Source organism: Rhinatrema bivittatum, chromosome 4 (assembly GCF_901001135.1).
Source record: "Rhinatrema bivittatum chromosome 4, aRhiBiv1.1, whole genome shotgun sequence".
NCBI lineage: Eukaryota > Metazoa > Chordata > Amphibia > Gymnophiona > Rhinatrematidae > Rhinatrema > Rhinatrema bivittatum.
In genome coordinates, this window is record NC_042618.1 from 169,382,456 (window position 1) to 169,410,450 (window position 27,995).

Here is a 27,995-nt window from a genome sequence, read left to right on the forward strand (position 1 = left end):
CTCCAGGCTGAAGAACATCTTTAGCCTTTCCTCATATAATGAAGCCATTCAAACCCCTTTATCATTTTTGTCATTCTTTTATGTACCCTCCAAGGGCTTCTCAGGCTCTGCTGGAGATTTTCAGGAATTTTTGTTAGCAATACACCCATTAGCTGGATTTTCATTTTACTAAAATGCAAAAGATATGTAGGGACTATTATAGGAAGGATCTTGGAGGGTGACTTTAGCAATCCTTTCTCCAAAAATTGTCTCCCATATTTCCATTCCAAACGTCTATATATAGCAAATGAAAAAATCGAGCTCTGATTTCTAGGTTTATTTATTGAGTTTTATATACCATTATTTGGTTTCGCCAACATAACTGTTTACAAATTTCAATGTAATAGAGTATGTTAATGAGTTAGCATAGACATTATGATCAAAGTTACAGTTATAGCAATATAAAGGTTAGTTATACATTTTCAAGGTTAGTTATACATTTTCATATGGTTGCGAGAAGCGGTAAAGAGGAAGTTCACATGGTTCATATGAATGGGAGAGGTAAATAAATAGATTCACACGCAGTAAGAGAGATGGACATAGAGAGGGGTAGTATCGTGGTATATAGTGGGGGGGGATGTATGGTAGTCAGTGGGGATTTTGGTAGGGCTTTAGTGAACAAGCTTTAGTTCAGACGTACCTCTGTACAAGTCTGTCCAGGCCCTTGTATCTCACCTGACCAGGGTTACTTATTTAAAGCTACAGCACAAAGCACCATGTCCTATCACCTCTCAGTCCTGGCAGCAAGTGAGGACAGGATTAACAGCTGCTGCTTGCTTCAAGTTGGTGTGCCCTGCAGCCTGGTAGGGGGACTTCACAGTTAATAATTAGTTTCTGTCCGAGCAAATGCCAAGATGTGTAAGAAGTGTCTGGTGTGTCCTGAACCTAATTCTTTAACGCCATTCAAGACATATAGGATCCTCAGAGGAGGCAGCTGAGGGACCACAGCAGGCCCACTAGCTTTCCTTCACTTAGAAAGTATTGACAGAGCTTTGAGAGAGGGCAGGAGTGGGCTGTCAAAGCTTGGACTGATTAGGCAGAAATGAATGAGCTGTATTTACAGTGTGACTTTTCTTGCAGCTTCCGATTGTGCTCAACACTAGCATGACCTGGGTTATGACACACACAGTATTGCATCTCCCTAGGGCCATGTGTGTTGGGCACATCTGGTTAAATCATCTGAAATTTCTATGAAAGGAAATATCACAATAGCAAGGTCAGCATGAGAGAAGATTTTATCCAGATGTCCTTGCCTTGCATCAAAGTGTTTTCACTGTCCCTCTCCCTCTTCATTGATGCTTCTAGATTATCAAATTTAGTGATCCCAGAGTGCCTGTGTTCCCTGGGAGATAATCTAGTATTTGGTTGCATATACTGAGCTATAATTGCTTCTATAACTAGTGTAAGCAAGATAGTTCCTCCAACATAAAATCTCCTTTCTGCCCATCTATCCTAGTCAGACGGTGTAATTCTATAATTTTTCTGCATGTAAGAGTCCTGCTATATTTTTTCTCTCTAGGTTTTCAGATTGCTACAGTATTTGTAGGGGTTATGAGAGAAGAGTGTGTGTCATCTCTTTGTGGTATAGTCTGCTTGCTAAAGGTCATACTTTGTGAGTGGAAGAATTAATATAGTATAAGAAAATAAGATGTGGCATGCTGGGTCAGACCAAAGATCCATCAAACCCAGCAACCTGTCTGGGTCATTAAGAAGTACCCGGCACATCCCAAACAGAAGATCTGCATTCCTTGTTACTCACTTCTAGGGATAAGTAGTGACTTTCCCCAAGTCTACCAGGCTAATAATTGTTCCTGTTCATACCCAGATCACTCTAGACTCCTGGGTTTTGCCTCCCTTCCAGCAGATGGAGACAGAGAACGTTTTACTGACACTGGCATATAACCTAGTGTGCTGCCTGCAGTCCCTCAGTATTTCTCTGTCTCCAGCGGATGGTAGAGGTGCAAAACCAGCAGTCTGGAAATTGTTTAGTAAAAAAAAAAAATAATAATAATAAAGGGCAATCCACAGAGAGGATATCCTCCCAGGGGGTTGCTAGGTTCTGGTGGGGCCATCCCTCTTAGTTCTGAGGTGGACGAGCACGGGGTTGGCAGCCCTTGAGTGGCTCGGTCCTTTCACCACCGAGGGTGGACAGCTGTGGTACCATTCCCTCTCCCCCAGGAGAACTTGTGGAACCTGCTGCAATTCTTCAGCCATTGTCTTGGCTCCCAGAGAAGTAAATGTGTCTTTTGTTTTTAAAGTTTGGTGGAAAAAAATAAGTAAATAAATAAAATATATTTCTTGGGAGGAAAGTAATCAAGCAGCAGAGTTGTGCAGCTGCTGACTTGGTAGCAGCAGGCAGGGTTCCCAGGTTTGTACTGCTTGATCTTCCTTTCAGTGGTGGCTCACAGCAGATACGCAGTCATTCAAGCATGGCCCACGGCAGCAAGTGAGCTTTGGGTGGCAGTGGTTCTCCCATACTGGCCTTTGTCCCCATTGCCTTTCAGGTGGAGTGGGAAGTTCGGGGCAGGCAGAGACAGTGCCCAATAAGCAGCGGGGGCATCTGTAGAGACCACAGCCAACTTCCTGGTTAGCGAACGGTGGCCATTTTGTCCTCCTCCACAGCTGCTGCAGGAGATGCGGGGGGAGAGAAGGATTTTCCACCGCCTTTGTCCCTGGCCATGTAGAATGCCGAGAGAAGGCAGAGTGTGTAGCCGGGTGAGGATGAGGACTTCCTGGGGGAGGATTCCGACAATTCTTCTGCCTTCTCATCAGACTTTGTGCTACTGATGCACAAAAAGCATACCTGGCCAAGAAAGTTGCAGGGTGTCAGAATTCTTGGCCAGAGGGGTCCCTTGGATCACAACCCAGGAAAAGATCCAGGGTGTCACATGAAATCAATTCTTTGAGGGCTTGGAGAGTCCTAGGTATGGCAGCCCATCCAATCGCTACAGAGGGGGGGACTCGGAGGGATCTGAGGAGGAGGCACCTACGGCTGATACCTCGCCTGATGCAGGCCCTTTGGGCGGTAGGATCCGGATGAGGGGCTTGGCCAAACACCAGCCATGGAAGAGGACAAACCAAAGGTGGTCTATCTTTTCCTCAGTGAGGATCTGTGGCCCCTTATCCCTCATGTGCTTAAGGAAGTGGGGATAAAGTTTGCGCAGGAGGAATCAGACCAAGAAGAGATGGGACCCAGTCATGGACAGCTTAAGGGGTCCAGTGAAGGCTTTTCTGTTCCATAAATCAGTTAAGAAGCAGTGGTCAGGGAGTGGGATATTCCTGAGACGAAGGTTGGAAGGTCAATGAATAAATTGTATCCGTTGCCAGAGGATATGCTTGAGCTCCTCAAACTGCCTAAGGTGGATGCGTTGGTGTCAGCGATCACTAAGAAGACCACCATTCCTGTGGCAGGTTCTGCAGCTCTGAAAGATATGCAGGACAAGAAGCTGGAAGTTCATTTCAAGAAGATTTTTGATGTGTCAGCATTAGGCATAAGTGCTGTGGTGTGCAACAGTTTTATGCGGTGGGCCAGGCTACACTAGGTTCAGCAGTTGCAGGCTGCATAGCCTATGTCCACTTCAGAAGCAGGCAGTGCGGCTGGAGGCTGCAGTGACCTATGGGGCAGATGCCCTTAATGACCTCATCAGAATGTCTTCAAGGACGCTGATGGCGATTTCAGCCAGACGGCTCCTTTGGTTAAGGAAATGGTCAGCGGACATCTGGTCCAAGTCTGTTAGGAGCGGTGCCCTGTAAAGGGAAACTCCACTTTGGCAAGTACTTGGAAGAGCTGATTAGCATCTTGGAGAGAACAAGGGACATAGAGATTACCGGAGGATAAGCCCGAGAGAGGAAAAAGATCCTTTCCTGGGCATCCCCAGTTTCATTCTAATAGGAGGATTTGGCAAAATAGAGTTCTGATGGGGACCCAGAGACAAGGGACTGGGAGGCAACAGTCCTGGATTCCAGGCCTTTCAGCGACAGAAGCTGAGCAGAGATGGCTCTGGACAGGGTGCTGGTGAAGCTATGTCCACCCAGTGAAGTGAAGCCGATCCACTCCTTGGTCCCAGCTATTGAGGGTCATCTGACTCTCTTGTACAAGGAACCTTCCATCCAATTTTAGATTTAAAAAACGTGAACAGGGTCCTCAAAGTTCCTTGCTTCCGAATGGAGACGCTGCGATTGGTTATTGAGGTGGTGCTCAAAAGAGAGTTTCTGGCTTCCGTGGATTTGACCAAAGCATACTTGCACATACCAATTTGTTCGGATCATCAACAGTTCCTGAGGTTTATGATCCTCGAAGCATTTTCAATTTTCTGCCCTGCCCTTGAGATGGTACCACGTACCTTCACCAAGTTAACGGTGGTGGTGGTGGCAGAGGCTCTCAGGAAGGAGGGGCATGCTAGTTCACTCATATCTAGATGACTGACTCATTCGGGCAAGGTCGAAGAATCTCTGCCTGTAGGCAATGTCTCAGATTTTGGGTTGGGTGGTGAATTTCAGAGATTCACCTTGCCCCTCCCCAGGTGTTGGAATTCCTGTGGGCACATTTCGATACCAGGATTGAGAAGATGTTTCTCGCCAGGGATCGCACATGCACACTGCAGATGCAGGTTTTCAGTTTGTTGCACAGGCAGTGCCCAGGGTCTGGGACTATCTGCAGGTTCTTGGTTCTATGGCATCCACTTTGGAGTTGGTTCCGTGTGTCTTTGTGCATATGCGGTATCTGCAGAGGGCTCTTGTTTCCTGGTGGAATCCATTGTCAGAGCTGATTTATCTCTCTGCCTCTCATGAAGGACACCAGGTCATCTTTCATGGTGGCTTGATCGGCACCAGTTGAGAAGCGGGGTGGGACCTGGAGGTTCCCAGTTGGGTGGTAGTTACCACCGATACCAGTCTCTCCAGTTGGAGAGCAGTGTGCCAGGATCATTCAGCTCAAGGCCAGTGGTAACAGGAAGAGGCATTGTGGTCTACAAATCAGAGACAAGGGTGGTGCAGTTTGCATTGCTTGCATTTCTGCCTCTGTTACGCAGCTGGCCGGTACAAATTCTGTCAGATAATGCAACAATGGTGGCCTATATCAACTGACAAGGTGAAATCAAGAGTTGGGCAGTGGCTCAAAAAGCCCAGCAGCTAATTCACTGGGCAGAGCAGCATTTGGAGTTGCTAGCAGCATTCCACATTGCCGGGGTAGACAACACACAAGCAGATATTTTCAGCTGGCAACGACTGGACCCGGAGAATGGGAGTTGTCGGAAGAGGTGATGGGGCTAATCCGTTACAGAAGGGGAGTTCCCCACATGGACTTGATGGCTTCTAGGTGGAATGCCAAGGTGCCTCGCTTCTTCAGTAGCAGGCAGGATCTCGGAACCGAAGGGGTTGATGCCTTGGTTCTTCCGTGGCCTCGGGGGATTCTCCTTTGTGTTCCTCCCATGGCCACTGGTGGGCAAGGGGTTAGGGTGAATAGAAAATCATCCGGGCGAGGTGATTTGGGTGGTGCCAGAGTGGCCACGACGACCATGGTTTATGGATCTACTCAATCTGGCAGAGGACGGGCCATTTCTCCTCGGTCATCTGCCAAAGCTTCTTCACCAGGGTCCCATATTTTTGGATCAAGCGGCTCACTTTTGTCTTGCGGCTTGGTTTTTGAGAGGAAGCCCTTAAGAGGAAAAGGATATTCAGAGGATGTCATTTTCACTCTATTACAGGCTAGAAAGCCCTCCACTTTCTTGGCTTATGTGAGGATCTGGAGAGTTTTTGAGGCTTGATGTGTAGTTCAGAAAGTGATGCCCACTCAAGCATCTGTGGCGCACATTTTAACCTTCTTGAAGAGAGGGTTGGTGAAAGGCTTGGCCTTTAACTCCCTCAAAGTGCAGGAGGCAACTTTTAGGCTGCCTTCGAGGCAAGATGCATGGGGTTTCCCTAACCGCACATCTGGATGTGGTACATTTTCTCCAGGGGGCAAAGCATCTCTGTCCTCTGGTGCACAAGTTATGTCCTTCCAGAAACCTAAACTAGGTCCTTAGGGGAATGTGTGCAGTTCTTTTTTGAGCCCTTAAGGAGAGCAACTTTGAAAGATCTCACCCTAAAGATTGTATTTCTAGTGGCAATCTGTTCCCCTATAGGATTTTGGAGCTCCAGACTTTGTCATGTAGAGATTCCTTTTTCAAGATCTCAGACTCTGGGATTTCATTATGTACAGTACCCTCCTTTTTTTTTTTTTTTTTGCAAAATAATTTTTATTGAGTCAAAAGCCGTGGTCACATTAAAAAAACAGCTCCAAAGAGCCTCAAACGGTACATATACAGAATACTCGGCAATAAACTAAACACGGTCACACAATAGGCATGTTTCCCAGAAGTGATAGCCCCCACCAACCAACATTGGGGTACCAACCATGAACCCGTGACCCACTTTTCCATTAACCTTTTTTTTTCCCATCCCAGAACCCAACTCAAACATTTACCTTTCCCCCCCACCGTACCCCAAACTCACCGTGTGGAGCTTACTCTGTACCCCCACACTATCCCCCCCGATATTCCCCCCTACCCGTCCGTCCCCATCCCCACTCACCCATTCACCACCCTCTCCCCTCCCACCCCCTCTGGTCCCATCCCTAGGTCCATGGAACTGGATTAAGTCCAATCATTAGAATATCCAGAGACAAGCAAGGTAGCTTGCGTCCCTCCAGGAAGTCTGTGAAAGAAACCCTGCCAACAGTCCTCATATAACTGATCCCTTGTACGATGTCCCGAAATGCTGTCCAAATGCTCCATTTGCAGCTCTAAAGTCATCCTGGCGGCCCAAGCCGCCTCAGTAGGCGCACCTTGTGGTTCCACCCACACCGAAAGTATGGTCCTACACGCCAACAGCATCGCCAATCGGGCAAATTTAGCTTTACTAAGTGGGCAGGGGTTCACGGCGTACAATGGGTGTGTAGTCAGTGCCCGCACTCCACAGCGGGTGGGAAGCCCAGTGCATTGAGAAATGGTCTGCATCACCTGGCTCCAAAAGGGAGAAACCGTCGGGCACAGGAGGAGCCTGTGTACCAAGGTCCCCTCTTCCCCACCACATTTGATACAAAGCGGGGTGTCTGTAAACCCCATCTGAAATCTCCTGACATCATCATAGTAAGACATATGTAAAATACGAAACTGCAATTCCCGAAGCCCTAGGTCTGGATTTTGGGTGTGCAGGGACTGAAACCAGCGTTTCACTTGCTCCGGAGTCACAGTGTCTTGCAATACGGCAGACCATCGGGAAGCTAAAACCGTTAGATGTTCAAGCCGTTTATAGCCCTCACACAGTCGTTTCCAGCTCTTGATCGAGTTGTGCACACTAAGAGCGTCCGATACTGTAGTGGCAAAAAGGGATTCTGCAGCCACATCTGCCACGGTCCAACGAAAAGTCTGAAGGTAATGGCGCGCCTGTAGATATCCAAAAAAATGCTTTGACGATAGGTGATGGGTACTGTGCAAAGTTTGAAAGTCCAGGAGCTCATGAGTGTCGGGATTGAAGAAGTGATAAAGATATTCCACACCCTTAGAGGCCCAACACTGAAAAACGCCACGACAGTCCCGCCCGGGGCGAAAGTCCAGGTTACCCAGGAGCGGTGCCAGCAGTGAGGAAAGCCCCTTCAACCCAGTCAGCTGTCGCAGCCAGCGCCAGGCTTTGATACATGGGGACAGCAGGCACCTCGGGTAAAGCAAAGCTTGCAATCTCTTCGCATCTACCTGTAGGAGAGAAAGTGGCAACCAGGGAGCAGACATACTAGACAGTAACACACAATAACAGTACTTCCCCGTAAGCCACTCCCCCACAAATCGCAACTGGCAAGCAGCATTATACATACGAAAATCAGGCACCCCATACCCACCCGCCTCCCTAGCATATTGCAATACCGTGTATTTTATCCTTGCACGCTTTCCTTTCCACAAGAAACGAGACAGACCCCCATGTAACCGCTGCACATCCCGAACAGTCAGCCAGCAGGGGAGCATATGGAGCAGATAAAGGAGCTTAGGGACCACAATCATTTTAATCAGCGCACATCTCCCGAAAAAGCTCAGCGGGAGGAGAGTCCATGCCGCCAACTGCAATAAGATGGCATCTATTTTTTCCGTTATGTTTAATCCATACAAAAGACGCAAGTCCCGGGGTACCCACACCCCCAAATACCGCAGCTTCCCCGGCGCCCATGTAAACGGAAATGAAGTCTGCCAACCGCTCTGGAGCCCCGGTGTCAGGGCCAATGCTTCAGATTTGGAGTAGTTAATTTGAAGCCCTGCTATGTCCTTAAATTGATCAAAGATCGTAATGATGATCGGCACACTACGTCGCGGTCGTCCTACGAACAACAGGATATCATCCGCAAATAGGGCCATCTTAACCGGGTGACCTCCCATACTAAGTCCCGTAAACCCCCTCTCCTCCCGTAGCCGAAGAGCCAAAGGCTCAACTGCTAAAACGAAAAGAAGGGGAGACAGTGGGCATCCCTGCCACACCCCACACTTTAACCCAATAGGCTCGGTGAGGACCCCATTTAATAATAGGCGGGCACTAGGGGAACTGTATAAAGCCTGAAGCCAGGCAACAAAAGCCCCATTAAAACCATATTGGCCCAGCATCCAAAACAAATACTCCCAGGACACCGAGTCGAACGCCTTTTCAGCATCCAGACTCAGAATCATGGCCTCCTCTGTAGGGTGATAACTCAGGGCTGCGATAAGACGCCGTACATTTCGGACGCCCTGACGCCCCTTAACAAACCCAGTCTGATCTCCTCCTATTAACTTTGGCAGAATGGGATTCAGCCGCGCCGCGAGCACTGCTGCCAAAATTTTCACATCCACATTGAGCAGGGAGATAGGCCTGTATGAACCCACCTCCGTGAGGTCTTTACCCTTTTTAGCCAAAACCACAGTAACCGACTGCGTCATCCCCTCCGGCAAAGTCATAGTAGTTGCCACTTCATTATAGAATTTGATCAGCGGTGTCAAGAAATGGAATGTAAGGATTTTATAGTACTCCGCCCCCAGCCCGTCTGGCCCCGCAGCCTTCCCCAGCCTCAAACCCTGGATCACCGAATACACTTCCTGGTCTGTAATGGGTTGGTTTAACACACGTTGGTGTGCAGAAAGCAAGCGTGGCCACTGCAAATCATGAAAAAATTGAGCTGTGGTTTCAAAATTTTGGCCTTTGTGCCCATATAATTCCATATAATATTCCCTGAACCTTCGCTCAATCTCCTCCTGAGAAGTCACATAACGCCCCCCACGATCCTTGAGCCTAGCAATAATTAGCTTCTGATTCCTAGGCCGTATCAAGTGCGTCATCATTTTACTGGGTCTATTCCCTTGCTTATACAGTTGATATCTGTAATAGCGAAGGGATTTGGAGGCCCGTTGATGCAGACGGGCATTTAACGCCTCCCGAACCTGCTCAACCCGGGCTTTACTCGATGAGGACAGATCAAGCATGTGCTGCCGCTGAGCGCTCTTGAGCTCCGCCGTAAGGCGTAGAATCTCTGCGTTACGCTGCCGGTTTACCTTAGCAGTGTAGGCAATGATATGGCCCCTCATAACCGTCTTCCCTGCCTCCGAGAGCAGTTCAGGAGAAATATCTGGTGTGGCATTGAATCGCACATATTCCTTCCAACAAGACTGGAGATGCTTACGGAACTCCGTATCGCAGTATAAGTCAGGGCGCATGCGCCATGAAAAAGCCCCCCGCTGCCGCAGACCAATCGCCACCTGAATGTGGATAGGCGCATGGTCAGACACAGCAATCGCCCCTATGTTGGCACCCTCCACCGACGGGAATAGCGTATCAGCGACTAAGAAATAATCTAAGCGAGAATATGACTTTTGGGGGTTGGAGAAAAAAGTGTAATCCCGCTCCGTGGGGTGCAATACCCGCCACACATCAAGCAGTTGAAGCTCGTGACATAAGAAAGGGACCCCCTGAGTCCCGTCCAACGCTGTAGCCCGTCTAGTAGGATTGCAGTCTAGAAGCTTATCGGCAACGACATTAAAGTCCCCTCCCACTATGAGAGTATAGCCGGACAGCGCGCTCAGCAGCTTCACCAGCTGAGTGAAAAATGCATGGGAATAGATGTTAGGCGCATAAATGTTACAAAACGCAAGGCGCTGATGGTGGAGCGTACCAGCTACGATCACATATCTCCCCTCCCTATCAAGTACCCTCCTTTCTACTGAAGGTGGTATCAGCATTTCACTTGAGTCAATCTGTGGAGCAGGTTTTCCAAATCTGGACGCATTAGAGCCGCATGCTAGGGATTTCTGGTGTATGGACATAAAGCAGGCGTTGTTGCGCCTGCTTTATGTCCACTAATGGTTTCAGGGTATCAGATCATCTGTTTGTCCTATGGAGTGGTGCAAAGAAGGGGCAAAAAGCTTCCAAGTCCACCATTGCGCAGTGGTTGAAGGAAGCTATAGGCTCCGCATACATTTGTCAGGGGTGCCATGTGCCAGAAGAGTTAAGGGCTCACTCTACTCGGTCACAGGTGTGATGTCTTGGGCCAAATGTGAGCAGATGACACAGGAGATTTGTCGTGCAGCCACTTGGAAGTCATTGCACACTTTCGCCAGTCATCGCTTGGATTTCCAGACTCTGGAGGTCAGGGGCTTTGGTGAGAGCATTATTCGAGCAACTTTCTCCCAGTCCTACCCTGGTTAGGGAAGCTTTGGTACATCCCAGGAGTCTGGACTGATCTTGTATGAACAAGAAAGGAAAACTGGTTCTTACCTGGTAATTTTCATTCTTGGAATAACACAGATCAGTCCAGAGTCCCACCCTGGTTGTTGGGGAGAATCCGCACATACTGTTGTAAATATACTGAAAAATTCTAAGCTTAAATACATTTTCCTTCAGTTATTAAGATTGGAAAGATTTTTTCCATTGCAAGGTTATACTTTCCTCCTGTTCGCTATGGGAGTTGTGATCAGTTGTGTTAGTTATTGGGGACCTTTATTTTGGCTTGGGTCCAGGTCAATACTGAGGAACTGCAGGTGGCAGTGTCAGTAAAATTTTCTCTATCTCCATCTGGCTGGAAGGGAGGCAAAACCCAGGAGTTTGGACTGATCTGTGGTATTCCAGGAACGAAAATTAGCAGGTAAGAACCAATTTTCCTTTTATAAACTTTTCTGCCAGAAACTTGCCCAAACCCTTTTTAAACCCATCTATGCCAGATACCTTGATCACTTCCTTTGGCAACAAATTCCACAGCTTGATTATACACACTGAGTGAAAAAAATTCTTTCTCCAATGTGTTTCAAATCTGCTACCTTCTAGTTTCATGGAGTGTCCCCTAATCCTAGTACTATTTTAAAGAGTATATAACCATTCCCTGTTTACTTGTTCCACCCCAATTATGATTTTATAAATTTTCCCTCTGTCATCTCTTTTCCAAGTTGAAGAGCCCTAACCTGTTTAGCCTTTCTTCATAAGGGAGCTATTCCATCCCCTTTACCATTCCTTTGGTCTTCTCTGTACCTTATCTAATTCTGCTATATATTTTTTGAGCTGGGACAACCAAAACTACACACTGGTATTCCGGATGCAGTTGCACCAAAGAAATATACAAAGACATTATGATATTCACAAATTATTCTCCATTCATTTCCAAATAATTCTTAACATTCTATTTGTTTGTTTGTTTGTTTGTTTGTTTTTTGACTGCCACCACACTGAGCTGAGGATTTCAAAATATTGTCCACCGTGATTCCAGGATAATTTTCTTGGGTCATTACTCCTAATAAGAAACCCATTATTGCATACCTATAATTTAAGTTTTTTTTTCCCCTATGTATGTCACATCACACTTGTCTATATTAATTTTCTTCTGCCATTTATTTGCCCAGTTTTGCACATTCCTTTCTGCATTTCCTCACACTCATCCTGTGTTTTAACTACTTTGAATATTTTTGTGTCATCTGCAAAAATAAGAATATAAAATATGCCATACTGGGTCAGACCAAGGGTCCATCAAGCCCAGTATCCTACCTTCAACAGCGGCCGATCCAAATCACTAGTACCTGGCAAGTATCCAAACATTAAATAGATCCCATGCTACTACTGTCGACAACAAGCAGTGGTGGTTCCTTATTGATTAATAGCAATTTATGGACTTCTCCTCCAGGAACATATCCAAACCTTTTTTTAAACCCAGTTACACTAACTGCCTTAACCACATTCTCTGAGAGGATATGGGGGATGAAGGAGAATAAAGACTGTGAGTGAAAAGATCTTGGAGAAAGTGAGGGAATGTAATGGGGGAGGGGCAGGACCATGAGTGGGGAGAATATGGGAAGGCAGAGTGAATGAGAGGATGTATGGAGGAGCCAAGACCATGAGTGAGGGAAGGAAAGGGAAATCAGAGTGGGTACGGGAGCATGGGAGTATGAATGAAAAGGATTGGAAAGGGTGTAGGGAGAGCGTGAGTGAGGAGATTGTCTCTCCCTCTCCTGATCACTCTCCCTGATCCATGATCCACTCTACTCCTCTCCCCTTATTCCCTTTCATCTGCTTCATGATTACCCCATCCTCCCATTCCTTTGTGCCTCCAGCCCACTTCTATCTTCTGTTCCTCTGCCCTGCCTGCCTGAGATCCCTTCTCCAGTTCTCTCCTCTGAGAGCCATTCCCCTATTATCTATCCCCTTCCTCCTTTCCCAGCACTGATCACAAAGATTTCTTTTCCTCCTAAAAAAGATGAAATAAATTAACTAGAAACACAAGAAATGTCAGAAAATAACTATTTCTATAAAGTAAAACAAAATCTACATAAATTAATGTGCAAATATATTTAAAGCTATGCAAATATGCCATAGAATTTCAGAACTTTACTGCAGAATTTTCTAACCCTTGAAACGGAATCTATCCCTAAATTCCTGCAGGAAACTGGAAGCTGTGATTATAATCACTATAGTAGCTCCATCACCAATTTCCTTTGCACCAGATCCTGCATTCCAGTGAGAACTGATCTAAAGTTGCTCCCCCTCCCCTCTTTTGCCAGTTCTAGGACCAATTCTTCCATGAAGCAGTCATTTAAGGTGTCTAAGAACTTAATCTCCCTGACATGCCCTGATGAGACATTCACTCAATCAATATTGTAGTAATTGAAATAAGAAAATTGGTTCATACCTGCAAATTTTCATTCCTGTAGTACCACGGATCAGTCTAGACTGTGGGTTATGCCTCCCTTCCAGCAGATGGAGACAGAGAAAAACTTGAAGGGCACCCTCTCTTAACCTGGTGTGCCACCTGCATCCCCTCAGTATATAGATTATCAAAGCAGAACAACAGTGAACCATAATAACAATGAATCAAGCAATAATAGAACTGTAACTATAGTAGTATAAAATTGAAAGCAACCTGTAATGTGCCTTCTTAGTATTCTGCAGTAAAAAGAAAACGGAAATATGAGCGCGTACTCTTAAAAATACCGATTCCCAGGGCGGGTGTTTGGACTGATCCATGGTACTACAGGAATGAAAATTAGCAGGTAAGAACCGATTTCCTTTTCCCTGTACGTACCAGGATCAGTCCAGACTGTGGGCTGTACCAAAGCTTCCCTATACTGGGTGGGATGTTGAGAGTCCCACACGAAGTACACAACTCCCGAATCGGAAATTCTCAAAAAGGGTTCCCTACAAGAGAGAGCCTGTAGTTCCGAGATTCTGTGAGCTGAGCAGATAGCCACCAAAAATACTGTTTTCAACATGAGGTCCTTTGTCGCCTTTTTAAGGGGTTCAAACGGCAGATTGCACAAGACGCGAAGTACCAAGCTAAGGCTCCAAGACAGACATGCAGGACGGACGGGAGGAATCAAATGTTTTACTCCTAAGGGAACGCATTACATCCGAATGTGACGCTACTGAGCTGCCAACAAGAGAACCTAGGGGCCACCACCTGTACACGGAGGGAATTAAAAGGCAAGCCCTTGGTTAAGCCGATTTGCAAAAAGGCCAAAATATTAGCAATAGAAGCATGCTTGGGAGGAATCCCTTGTTCTCGACACCACGTCTCAAACTGTCTACACCCTGACATATGACAGAGAGGTAGATGTTTTTCTGGCTTGCAGCAGTGTAGTAATGACTTCCTCCAAATACCCTTTCTTTCTCAATCTCCTCCTTTCAAAAGCCAGGCCGCTAGACAAAAGTGATCTGCCTGGTCAAAAAATATAGGATCTTGACGAAGAAGATGTGGAAGATGTCAGAGGCCCATCCACCGCCAGATTGACCAGATCCGCGAACCACGGACATCGGGACCACTAGAATCATGTTCCCTGGGCGAACTTCTATCCTGCGAAGAATTTAACCACTAGTGACCAAGGAGGGAACACGTACAGGAAAACTGAGGTTGGCCAGGGAAGCACCAGCGCATCAACTCCCTCCACGCTGTGATACTTTCTGCGACTATAGAAGTGAGGGGTCTTGGCATTGTCTTTGCGTCGCCATCACGTCCATGTGGGAATGTCCCCCGCCTGTGGGATATTAGACCCATTGCTTGGTCAGAAAGTTCCCACTCCCCTGGATCTATGCGCTTCCGACTTAGGAAGTCCACTTGTATGTTGTCCTTCCCGGCGATGTGAGATGCCACTAGCAGTGCAAGATTTTCTTCTGCCCAAGCCATGAGTTGTTCCATCTCGTCGGCTACAGCTTGACTCTTGGTGCCTCCTTGATGGTTGATGTAGGCTACCGTCGTCGCCTTGTTGGACAGGATCCAAACCGCCTGATTGCGAAGGCATGGGAGGAAGTGTTGCAAAGCCAGTCGAACTGCTTTGGTTTCCAGACAATTGATCGACCAGCTTGACTCCTCTCGGGACCAGCTGCCCTGGACTGAGTGGGACTGACAGCTTCCCAGCCGGAGAGACTGGCATCCAAGGTCACCACTATCTAGCTCGGGACTTCAAGGTCCACCCCGCGAGACAAGTTGTGTGGGCAAAGCCAACTCCCAAGACTAGACCTGGTGTGAGCAGAAGAGGGAACTGGAACTACTCCAACTTGGGATCCCAGTGGGACAGTAACGCTCGTTGTAATGGTCTCATATGAGCAAAAACCCAGGGAACCACCTCTAGAGTGGACTTCATGGAGCCAAGGCCCTGAAGATAGTCCCAGGCTTTGGGTATCGGGAGCGACAACAAGCGCCAAACTTACTCCATGGTCCGGGGAGAAACACTTTCCCGACCCTGTTATCGAATCGGGCCCCCAGGAAGTCTATCATCTGAGATGGGATAAAATTGCTTTTGGCTTGATTGATCACCCAGCCGAGCGACTCCAGGAGACTGACTACTTTGCTGATAGCTTCTATACAGAGATCCCTCGATTTCGCCCTGATGAGCCAGTCGTCCAGGTAGGGATGAATCAGAAGGCCTTGTTTTCTCAGAGCCACAGCCACCACCACCATGTCTTTGGTAAATGTGCGGGGGGTAGTAACTAGACCGAACGGCAGAGCACAGAACTGAAAATGCACCCCAGAACCATGAAGCGAAGAAATTTCTGATGATCTTTGCGAATGGGTATGGGCAAAGATGCTTCCATCAGATCCAGGGATGCTAAGAACTCGCCTTTGCGGACTGCCCCAATAACCAAGCATAGAGTTTCCATATGGAAATGCGGTATCTTGAGAGCCTTGTTTACCTTTTTGAGGTCTAGAATAGGTCGGAAAGATCCCTCCTTCTTTGGGACTATGAAGTAGATGGAGTATCGCCCCATCTTCCAGTGCTCTGGAGGGACAGGCTTTACTGCCCCAAGAGACAGCAGGCAGTCGAGGGTCGCACGATCTGCTCCTTGGCTCGTGCTATACAGGGAGAGATCAGAAAAAAATCTTGGAGAGGCCGTGCAAATTCCAAAGCGGCCCATGCCTCGAGGAACTGGGATAATCGTCCCCCAACCTGAGGAACCGAGGGATGGGCTGGCCTGATTTCATTGAGGAGTCTTGGAGGCGAGGGATGTGGCAGGTCCTCCGTCACGAGACGTTCTGCGGCATCGAAAGGAAATATGCCAGGATTTGAGGCCTTGCCATAGACTGACGTGGACCTGCCGGCTGCTGTCTGCTGTGACAAAACCTATGCTGACCCCGAAAACGTGAGCGGGTCGACTGAAAACCTCTGGAAGGTTTCAGTCTGTCCTCCAGCAACTTGTGAACTTTGTTTTCACTGAGGGACTTTATCAACTGCTCCAAGTCGTCCCTGAAGAGAAACTTGCCTTTAAATGGTAGAGCACCTAACTGAGCTTTGGACGAAATGTCCGCTGACTAGTTACGCAGCCAGAGAAAGACGCTTGCTGACACGGCGGACAACATAGTGCGAGAGGAAGTGCGGAGAAGGTCATACAGTGCATCAGCACCATAAGCCACTGCAGCTTCCAAGCGTTCCGCTTGTTCTGACTCGCCTGGAGGGAGATCCCTGGATGTTGTTAATTTTTGAACCCATCAGAGGCTCGCCCAGAGCATGTAACTACTGCACACAGCCGCTCGGATACCTAGGGCCGAAACCGCAAAGATGTGCTTGAGAAGGACTTCAAGCTTCCTATCCTGAAGATCCTTGAGGGCCGCTGCTCCTGCGACCGGAATTGTGATCCACTTTATAACTGCCGATACTGAAGCGTCTACTTTGGGAAACTTCAGGAGTTCCAGGGACTCCTTGAGCAAAGGATAAAGTTTATCTATGGCCCAACCAATCCTTAAGCTGGCATCCGGAACGTCCCACTCCCGGGTCATCAGATGTTAGAGCATAGGATGGAAAGGAAAAGCTTTGGTCGGAGCCTGCAACCCCACCAGCACCGGGTCCATGGAATCCTGTGGTGGGGCATGTTGAGGGATTTCCACTCCGAGTTCTGATAGTACAGAGGGAATAAGAGGCTCCAGCTCCTCCTTGTGAAACAGACGGACACCCTCTGGTCATCTCCATCCAGAGGAACCTGCTTTGTCAGGTCCTCTTCTGACCCCATGCCGGCAGGAGGCAAAGCAGAAGCAACTGCGTCTGCAACCTCATTGTCTGGACCCTCCGGCAGGGCAGAACCGCCTGAAAGCAGGGACCCCGTAACTTTGCGACCCGCAGCAACGCTGGTATATCTATATCAAAGGCAAAGCACCACTCTGCTGAGACTGCGAAGCTAAAAACGCTTTATGCATAAGTAAAAAAAAATCCAATGAAAAAGGATTAAATCGGGTCAGTGCCACAGAGGGAGAGAGGGATCAGACCACCGGTAATCTCTTCCCCCCCGGTACTTTACCTGCCAGGAGCCCCGCGGAGTCACCAACCCCAGCTCCCTACACCTGCTATCAGAGGGGATGATCCCGTAGGACCTGCCTACCCCCTGGGAGGATCTTAAGAATTTCTCCATTCGATTAGCCTCAGACTGTCCTTTTTTTTTTTTTTTTTGCTTGACTCAAAGTTAAATAAAGTCTCTGCTTCTGGGTTTTTTTTTTTGTTCTGGGTGACACAGAATCAGGGCAAGACTGCAGGGTTTGCACCACCTCCATCTGCTGGAGACAGAGAAATACCGAGGGGGATGCAGGTGGCACACCAGGTTAAGAGAGGGTGCCCTTCAAGTTTTTCTCTGTCTCCATCTGCTGGAAGGGTGGCATAACCCACAGTCTGGACTGATCCAAGTACGTACAGGGAACTCCCATTATTATTGTTCTACATTTAGTAGCCAGTTTAATCTCTGTTAGCATTTCAGTCTTTCACTATATTTAATCTGGTGGACAGTAGTAAATCACAACTATACTCCTCCCTGCCATGCATGGAATTTCTATTCATAGAGATTTCAGAGTGCAGTTAGTTTCCTGTAGAATATGCATCCTGCTTGATTCTATGGATTCCTTAACATACAGTGCCACACCCACCACATCTCTCTTTACTATGGTATATTTTGTACCATGGTATCACTAGGTCTTTGAGATGTCTGTCAATATCGTCATCTAATGCCATACAATTTATCTTACCAATCTTATTTATTTTTTTTTTTTTAGACTTCTGCCATTTATATATAGGCACCCTAAATTATTCTCTCTATACTTTTTCACAACCTACTTACTAGCGGTTGATTCAGGTAATTTAGATTCGGCTTTTTACACATCTTCATTGTCGAACAATTTAATTTCCCTTTTTGAATGGTATCTTTTGTATGTACTCTAATTCGAACCAACCATGATCTATTTTAAAAGTGACGCTATCTCTGGAAGACAGAGCTGCTAACCAGGCCCGTTCTTGAACTGCTGCACCAAACTTCCATTGATTAGCCTGAGGGTGAGGGATCCCCTTAGTTAATTTCTCCGGGTCAAAAGGTGACTTAATGAGTAGCAAATTCTATATCCCTGAGACTTGGGGAGATGTCAGTGCCAATTATGTGGGCCTTCCTTGGGGACAAAAGAGCTTGTACCATGGATGCACCTCCTCTTTGTTTTAAAGATACCAGAAGAACACGATGTGGAGAGTCAGATGCGCAAGGAGCGGGAATGGCGGTTCTTGCGGAATGCGCGGGTCCGGAAACAAGCACAGCGAATGATAACGAAAGGTATGGGGATTCTTGGCAGAGGTGCCTTGGCAGAGGTGTTAGCAAGCAGAATCTTTTAACAAGGTAATGTAAATGGGCAGATGAGATGGATCATGGAGTACTGTCTGCCATTATATTCCCTATTCTTTACTCTTTCTCTCTCTCTCTGCTCCAAGTGAAGGAAAGAGTAGAAGAGGAGTGATGACAGTGCCTCCTGCTCCAGGTCAGTTGTGGCTGCCTGATCCAGTCCTGATTTTCAGTACAGCCAGTTGAGAACTTGGTAGTGCTGTTGAGGCTGTTTTTTAATAGGAGCAGGACCACACGTCAGAATGCAGAGGAACAGCATTGAAGAAAACCGGACTTGGATCAGGGGCCAGGGCTCTTTGGCACATCCCAAATGGTGTTCATGCTTCCTCCTGCCCACCCTATCCAGAGACACAAATTATGTGAACTTTACTTGCATCATATCTTTACACAAGTGGGGTTCTCTCTGACTCTGTAATAATGTTTGTCATCTGAGGCTGAATTAGAAAAGTTTGCCAAGTTTTTACATCAATATGCCAAGGGTACAAATAGGGTATAAGCTTGCCTGGTGATTTGTTATCTTTACCTCTGCAATGTGTACCAAAATATAAACACTAAAAAGGGGTAATTTTCAAAAGGATTTACAAATGCAAATGTAACTATTGTAGCAATTTTCAAAAGCCATTACCTGGATAAATCCTATGGACAATTCAATGTCATATATTGTAGCAATTTTCAAAAGTCCACTTACATGGGTAAAGTGTATTTGCATGTGTAAAACCCATTTTTAAGCATGTAAATGCTTTTAAAATTCAGGCCCAATATTTGCTTTGCTGGAGGAAAGGCTTGAGATGAGCATTTTTCACAGAATTAGGAGCTGAGGGCCAGCCCAGTGGTTCGATTCCTGGCTCAGGTCCATTCCCTGGCGTGGTGAGGGATAATAGTGAAGGAAACTTCTAGGTCTATGTGAGAGGGATTTTTGCCACCCAGCAGAGGGGAGGGAGTGACTGTGTTGAAGGACATTAACTGTAGGACTGACCCTCTGTGGTTGAGTTAATCACAGCTGTCTCAGTTCACAACTGACAAGTGTCCAAAGCAAAACCTATAGTTCTGAGACCTTCACAAGCACTATCGATTTCCCTCCCTTCTTTCCAGAGCTCTGATGTATTTTGCTTCAGTCAGTGATGGAGGAGAGACAGTACACAGTACACTATCACAACAGCAATACTTTTCTATTGCTCTCCCAGCCCAAGGCGGGATTGGAGTTTGGATAGAAGAAATTAGAGCCCCAGGGATTGACCTTCACCTCTGTGTGTTCCAAAATGGGCAGACAGTCTATCTAACTATGCAGGACTTTGTGACACAACTCCCAAAAGGGGAGTGCTGGGTTCAAGACCTTGTATTTCTTTTCAGTTTGATTTAATAGACTCTTGAATTCAACTGTACTAGTTTTTCTTTTCTTTTAGGCATTTCAAGGCTGGATGACCAGATATTTATTAACCGGAATCCTGGGGTTCCTTCCGTGGTGAAATTCCATCCTTTCACTCCATGTATAGCAGTGGCTGATAAAGATAGTATCTGGTAAGGACTGCAGGAGATGATGTGCAGAGGAGCTGGAGAAAGAGCACAGTAACCTCTTAAGGCACCATACGTGCTCTGCATGCTCTTGGGTTCCCATAGACCGTCTTTCAGTCTCCAAAAAGCGTCCATGCATCTGCACATACAAAATGTATTACCCAATGTTTCCAGATGCAGCACACTAATAACATAATATATTTCCTTATGTATTCTTAAATAATCATAAAGTATAGTATGAGATTGCACAGTACAGTACAGTATGTTATACAGTGTATAAAATACATATATATATATATATACATCAGACTATAGAAGATGGTTTTCAAAGGCATTTATCCAGGTAACTAATCAGTGATTCAAGTAAATTCCCCAGGCTGAAAATTGCTCTCCTCTCCTCTGGGTAAAAAGTTCACAAGCTGTGAAATGGGTGGAGAAGAGAATCGTGTTACTTTTCACTGGTTCACATTTTTAAAAGGAAACTGTATATAAATTATGCAGCGGAGGTAATGTATAAATTTTTAATACAATAAATCCTTAGCTTGCAGATACAAAGTAACCTCAGGCCTACAAGCTACCCATCATTTTAAACCCTCTCAGTGCACAACACAACTAGCTAATTATTGCCTCTTTCCTTTTTTTTTTTTTAAATTAAAGATCTGTTCATCTTACAAATGCACTGCGTTGAGCAAGACAGAATTAGATTGGCTGAGTCTTGTTCTTATATGTTTTGTTACTTAAAAGTGGAATATAAAAATCAAATATTTCCTGCTTTGATGTTATCTAGTGAAATTTCTGTGCGCTGCTTTTGTGGCACGAGCATCTCCCATGCCACCAGGCTTCAAAATGTATTTCTTCCCTAGCTGTCTTGGAGATGGAAGCCCACAACTACCCCATTCAGCTTTCCGCCTCTGTGCTGATGTTTAACTTCAGTACTTCAAGTGGGAAATGAAGCAGTTTTATCATAGCACTAGCTGTGGACACACAGTACAGAAAGGAGAACAGCAAGATAGATATGTACTAAGTGTAAGCATCTGATATGGTCATAAGACACCTGCGGAATTTCCAGTTTCACATCACAAAACAATTCTGCAGCATTGTAGATCTCTGTTTTCATAGTAAGTGAGTGCAGCCTATGTAGTAACAGACTTGCATACATTCCTCCAGCGTACACATCCCAGGAAATGGTTTGTGATGTAGATAGAAACAAATTTACCCAAAGAATCATTACTGTAATAGGGAAACCCTGTTTCACTATGTAGCATAGGAGAGGACGACAGAAAGACTGACAGGCCAGTTATTTCCATCCACACTGCAAGAATATGTTCCAGCTGCCAGTCCTAAAGTGTGACCGCTTGTAGGATATTCCTTTTTAGCCAAGACAGTTTCTGTTGTCATCTTCATTGATTCTCAACCATACTGGATAGATGAGTGTTCAAGTTCCCATGCTTAAGCCAGCACCCATCCACACATCTCATATTTTATCCACCATCCTGCTGGCAACAACATAGTTGGTTTCTAGGGAGTTGTAGCCTGCTTGTACCACCTGACTACCCCCATGGCCTGCAGTGTCACTGGATTGTGTTTTTCTTTCTGCCCCTTGTTTCCTCCTTATTTTGCTGAATGGTACAAGAAAATTGGTTCTTACCTGCTAATTTTTGTTCCTTTAATACCACAGATCAGTCAAAACACCTGGGATTTTGCATCCCTGCCAGTAGATGGAGAAAGAGAAAGTTTCACTGATACTGTACATAACCTAGTATGCCACCTGCAGTCCCTCAGAATTGATCTGTACTCGTCAAGATGACAGCAACTTTAAAATTTTAAATACACCCCCCCCCACCACCACCACCACCACCAATGAGAAGGAGGAAGGTGAGGTTGCCACAAAATGGAAAACTTGTTTCCCAAAATTAACTTACGTGAACAGCATTGAAAACCTCCAACAACTCTGCACTTTATACAAACGATCAGTGCGAGTGGCAGACACTTTCCCTCGATTAATGGGTGGGTCTCTGGACTGATATGTGGTATTACAGGAATGAAAATTAGCAGGTAAGAACCAATTTTTCTTTCCTGTTCATATCCAGGTCAGTGCAGACTCCTGGGATGAACCCAAGCTCCCTTAAAACAGGGTAGGATCTGGAGAGTCCCGCTTGTAGAACACTCACCAAAGTACATGGAAGCCGGAGCTCTGACATCCAAGTGATAATGCCTAGCAAAAGTGTGCAACGACTTCCAAGAAGCCGCCCTGCAGATTTCCTGTGGAGACATCTGTTGTGACTTGGCCTAAGAGGTCCCCTGAGAACGCACTGAGTGAGCCCTTAAATTCTCAGGCACATGGCGACCTTTAGAAATATTAGTCAGACCCGATCACCTCCTTCAGATGCTGTGCAATTCTAGCCTTAGATGCTTTACCTCCTTTCTTTGGACCACTCCACAGTACAAAGAGGTGATCCAATGTACGGAAATCATTCGTAATCTTCAGATACCTCAATAATGCACGCCTTCCATTCAAGAGCCTAAACTGCCTCGCATGAGGTGAGGACTAATCCAAATCTGGAAAGGCTGGAAGTTTCACTGTCTGAGTAAGATGGAATGCCGAAACCACCTTTGGTAGAAAAAAAGGCACCATGTGCAATGATATCCCCATATCTGAAATCTGTTGAAAGAAATCTCCACATGATAATGCCTGGAGCTCTGAGATTCTCCGTTAAACAAATAGCCACAAGAAAAACCACTTTAAGGGTCAAGTCCTTTAACATTGCCCTCTTTATTGGTTCAAATGGAGCCTCACACATTCCTGTAAACACTAGATTAAGATTCGAAGATGGGCAGATCTTTCGCACAAGAGGACACAATTTCTTACCCCCCCCCCCCCCCCCCCCCCACGAAGGATCCGTATAACATCCGGATGTGCAGACAGAGGATACCCCTGCACGTTACCCCAGACACAGCTCAAGGCCTTAACCTGGATTCTCAGAGTTAAAGGCCAATCCCTCGACTAGAACCCTTTTGAAAGGCCAAAATCTGCGACACTGTAGCCTGAACTGGCTGCACTCGTTAACAGCACACCAGGACTCGAAAACCTTCCAAATTCTGCCCATACGCCAAAGATGTAAAAGGTTGCCTGACCTGCAATAAGGTAGTAATAACTGCTTCGGAATATTCCCTCTGTCTCAGTCACCTCCTCTCAAAAGCCAAGCCTTGAGACAACTGAATCACTTGATTTGAAAATATTGGGCCCTGGAGAAGATTTAACAGATGGATGAAGCTCAGTACCCGTATATGGCCATGTTGATCAGATTTATGAACCATGGACACTGTGACCACTCTGGAACCACCAGAATCATGTTGCCCGGATGTTTCTCTATCCACCCTAACACCTTGCCTGCCAGTGGCCATAGAGGGGGAGACACAAAGAATTCCTCGAGGCCATTGCAGAACCAGAGCATCAATTCCTTCTGCACCGTGTTCTCTTCAGCAGCTGTAAAACCAAGATGCCTTGGTGTTCTGTCTGGTCACCATTAAGTCTTTATAGAGATACCGTCAATTCCTGTGAATGACGTGCATTGCCGCGTCTGACAGCTCCCATTCCCTGGGTTCTAGTTTTCTCCAGTTGAGAAAATCCGCCTAAACTTTGTCCACCCTGGCGATGTGAGACTCTGCTCCACCCAGCAAATCAACTCCTGGGCCTCTCATGCTACCACCTGACTCTTGGTTCTGCCCTGATAATTGATGAGGGTCACCATCATTGTATTGTCTGATAGAACTCGCACCAGGAGGTCATGTAACTGTGGCAGAAAAGCTAGTAACGCAAAATGCACCACTCTCATCTCTAAATAATTGATAGACCATGAGGCTTCCTGTTTTGACCACTGGCCCTGTGCTGACTGATCCAGGCACACCGACCTCAACCAGAGAGACTGGCATCGGTGATGACTATCACCCAATTTGGAACCTCCAATTCCACACCATGCTTGAGATTGGCACAAAGAAGCCACCATGAAAGATTGTCCCTGCCTTCCCTCTCTAGCAAAGGGGAAGATGAAACTCCTCAGAAAACTGATTCCATCAGGAGAGAAGAGCCTCTGAAGAGGCTGCATATGCACAAACGCCCATTGCACTAGTTCCAATGTCTATGCCATAGAGCCTAAGACCTGTAGAGAGTCCCAGATCTTGAGGACCGAAAACCCTTGCAGATGTGGAATATGACCCTTCAATTTCAGTAACCTCTCTTCTGTGAGAGACACTCTACTCACCAGCATGTCGAACCAAGCCCCAGATACTCCAGAATCTTGAAAGGAGACCAGATGGCTTTTTGTCAAATTCACCACCCATCCGAGAGACTTCAAGTGCATCAGTACCTTCTGCACTGACTGCCGACAGAGGTCCTCTAATTTTGCACAAATGAGCCAGTCATCCAGCTATGGATGCACCAACAACCCTCCCTTCACAATGTGGCAGCCAGCACCACCATCACCTTGGTGAAGGTATGCAGAGCTGTCGCCAATCCTAAGGGAAGGGTCCGAAATTGAAAATGTTCCCCTAGGATCATGAACCTCCAAAATCTCTGGTGCTCCAGTCTAATGGCTATATGCAGATATGCCTCTGTCAAGTCAAGAAATACCAAGAACTCCCCTTTGCATACTGCTGCTATGACAGATCTCAAAGTCTCCATGCGGAAACGAGGAACCTTGAAAAGCGCATTTACTTTCTTTAAATCCAAGATTGGCCAAAATGTACCTTCCTTTTTCGGAACCATGAAAAAAATGGAGTACCTTCATGTTCTTTGCTTCTGCTGAGAAACCTGCACTATAGCCCCTAGATGCCACAAGCAGTCCACTGTGAGGAGCGCAAAGGGAAACAAATGTTTCAAACTGGACAAGCAAATTCTAAAGCATAGCCATCTTTTATGACACTTAAGAACCTACTGGTCCATTGTAATTTTGGTTGCCCTCCAAATGCCAGAACTGAAGAGTGGACCGTCCTCACTTCATTGTGAGGACTTTGTACCTCCTGCAACTATACCAGGGCTATCTTGAGATGGCCTTGCCCCCCCCCCCCCCCCCCCCAAAAAAAGGACTAATCCCAAGACTGGGGTCTATCTGCCTGAGGGTTGCTTGGCAAAATCTCTTGTTATCCCAATAGCATGCCCGAGCAGGGAAAAATTGCCTGCCTCTTGGCTTGTCTTCTGGTAGCTTATGAACTTTGGACTGTCCCAGGTGTTTAATGATTTGCTCCAAGTCCTCTCCGAACAGGAGTTTGCCCTTAAACTTAAGAGGCCCCCAGCTGAGATTTAGACCAAACATCTGCTGACCAATTCCGTAACACAGTAATCTCCTAGCAGACACCACAGGCATCATAATCCTGGAGGATGTCCGTATTAGGTTATACAGAGCATCTGTCCCATACACCACAGTCTCCTCTAAATGCTCAGCCCACTGAGCTACCAGCTCCAATACAGCTTGCATCTCCTGCAACTGTTGGATCCAATGCAGAGATACCCTTTGCATAAAACTACTGCTGCTGCTGATAGCCAATACATAAATTTATAAATAAATCAAAGCCCTTATACCTAAGGGCCGACTCATCAAAAATCCTCTTGAGATGAAGCTCCAACTTGCGATCTTGCACATCCCTTAGAGCAGTCAAGCCCACTACTTGAATGGTAGTGGTCTTAGTGACCACTGAGCTGGAAGTGTCGACTTTCGGTAGCGCCAAAAACTCCATCTCCTCCAGCAATGGATAAAGCTTCACCATGGCTCTGCCAATCCTTAGACGGGATTCTGTAGTATCCACTCTCGAACACCAGCTTTTTCACTGACTTATGGAAGAGAGAGGCTTTCGCTGATCCACGCAAGCCATCCCTCACGGGATCCACACCTTCCAAGTCTGATTCTTCCTGAGACACCTTGATTCCCAGTTCCTGAAGCACAGATGGAATCAAAGGCCAAAGCTCCTCTCTACGGAAGAGGTGCACTACCTTGGGATCATACCCTTCAGCCAGCGGGACCTCCTCTGGGCCCTAGGCTGAGTCTGCTGCATCCAGCAGTTGGACTGCACCTGGGGAACACCCTGTCGCAGCTTCTGGATCATCAGTCATCTGTATCCTTCTCAGCTCCACCTGTCTGCGAGGAAAAGCTCAGAACATGGCAAACACTTACCGAATGCTTTCTTTTACCTGGCATGGAGCTCTTTCCAGGCCAGATATCTCCCCTGGATCTCGTCTTATCCCCTATTGCATGCTCTGCTAAATAAGCACTATGTATGAGTAAAATAAACTCAGTGGTAAAGACCTGGGGTCCATCCAAATCCCCATCCAAAGGGAAATCCTCCAGGTCCAAGTCCTCCCTAGCCAGGTGCAAATTATCACCATCAAAACCTCCCCAGAGCCAGTAACGGAGGCAGACAGTCATGATGGGGAGTTCCTGTCCTCCCCCACTGAAGCCGAAGGCCTTGCTGAAGAAGCTAACATAGCACCATTCCCATGAGGACAATGTGTAACCCTTCATGTCAAGATGTGACCCCCCCCAGGAGATTGTTGCTGGTCTAACAGGAGCAGTAGCAGAAAAAGCAGACCCCCCCAAAGTGCCTTCACATCCAGTCAGCATATGGAGCACAGGCCTGCACGATTCCCTGCAAGCACGGTGAGCCTTGCTGTGTGCCATGACGACGTGTCGGAGGCCACGCACTGCTACTGCATTCACCCGTGGGAAGCCGTAGGATAGCCGTGCAATGACCTGCCACTCGCTCACTGAAGGTTACTGCCCATGTAACTGCAAGCCTGGCTGCTGTGAACCGCAAAGTAGCCCCATAAGAAAAAAAAGGTATACTTCCCTGCTCCTATGGACTGAAAATGCAGAGGTATTGGCGTGATCCAAGGCTGCCTCATGGGGGATGAGGGATCTGGACCACCAGATGTCCACCCCACAAATTCTAGGATCAAGTTACAAAAGGGTTGCCAAACCCCTTCTTGCCCAGCTCTTACCAGGGAGGATGGCCCCACCAGAACCTCAACCCCCTGGGAGGATCCAGCAATCTTCTATCCTTAATGATCTCTGTTTTGTTTTGTTTTTTTTCAGTCTGCAAGTGTTACACCATCTACCATATGCTGGAGACAGAGAAATACTGAGGGACTGCAGTTGGCACACTGTTATGTACAGTGTCAGTGAAACTTTCTCTGTCTCCATCTGCTGGTAGGAATTCAAAACCCAGGAGTCTGGACTGATCTGGATATGAACAGGAACTGGCCATCACCAACTTGCTGGCACTGAGCCATTCCTAGCAGGTCAGCGGTGGCCGAGTATAGAATCTATTTGCATTCACTTTCATTGCTTATTGTGCTTTATTTTCCCTTTCACAAGTTTTTGGGACTGGGAGAAGGGAGAGAAGCTGGATTATTTCCACAATGGGAACCCACGTTACACCAGGATCACTGCCGTAGAGTACTTGAATGGACAGGATTGCTCCTTGCTCATGAGTGCCACAGGTGAGCTCAGCTCTATTCAGCTCAAAAAAAAAAGGGGAAACTTTGTATAGAAGATGGGGGCGTGGTGATGTTTAGAGATAACTTGCCTCTTTGGCACTCTTTATTAGTATGAACTATTTTCTCTGTCAGTAAATTATTTTTTTTACTTTATCATTTAGTGGACATGTTCCTGAGTATTTGTTTAGAAACAGAGCATTTTATACATGCCTTGTTTCTTCTAACCTTCCTCCAAGCTACTTGCTGCTGTCAGAGGCAGCATGCAGGGTTAGATGACCTTTGCCCTTACATCCCCTAGTGGTTTTTATGCTGCAACTGAGGTAAATACAGGAAAAAAGCTCAGACATTC

At 46.6% G+C, this 27,995-nt stretch overlaps 1 protein-coding gene across 2 annotated transcripts in view; it reads left to right on the forward strand.

Moving 5' to 3' along the window:
• RPTOR (regulatory associated protein of MTOR complex 1) overlaps positions 1 to 27,995 on the forward strand; it is a 699,963-nt gene that overhangs the window by 535,434 nt on the left and 136,534 nt on the right. For both annotated transcript variants that reach the window (XM_029599200.1, XM_029599201.1), the window contains exons 25-27: positions 18,474 to 18,579; positions 20,049 to 20,163; positions 27,525 to 27,649. In XM_029599200.1, the coding sequence (XP_029455060.1) occupies positions 18,474 to 18,579; positions 20,049 to 20,163; positions 27,525 to 27,649 (346 nt within the window). The remainder of the gene's footprint in view (positions 1 to 18,473; positions 18,580 to 20,048; positions 20,164 to 27,524; positions 27,650 to 27,995) is intronic.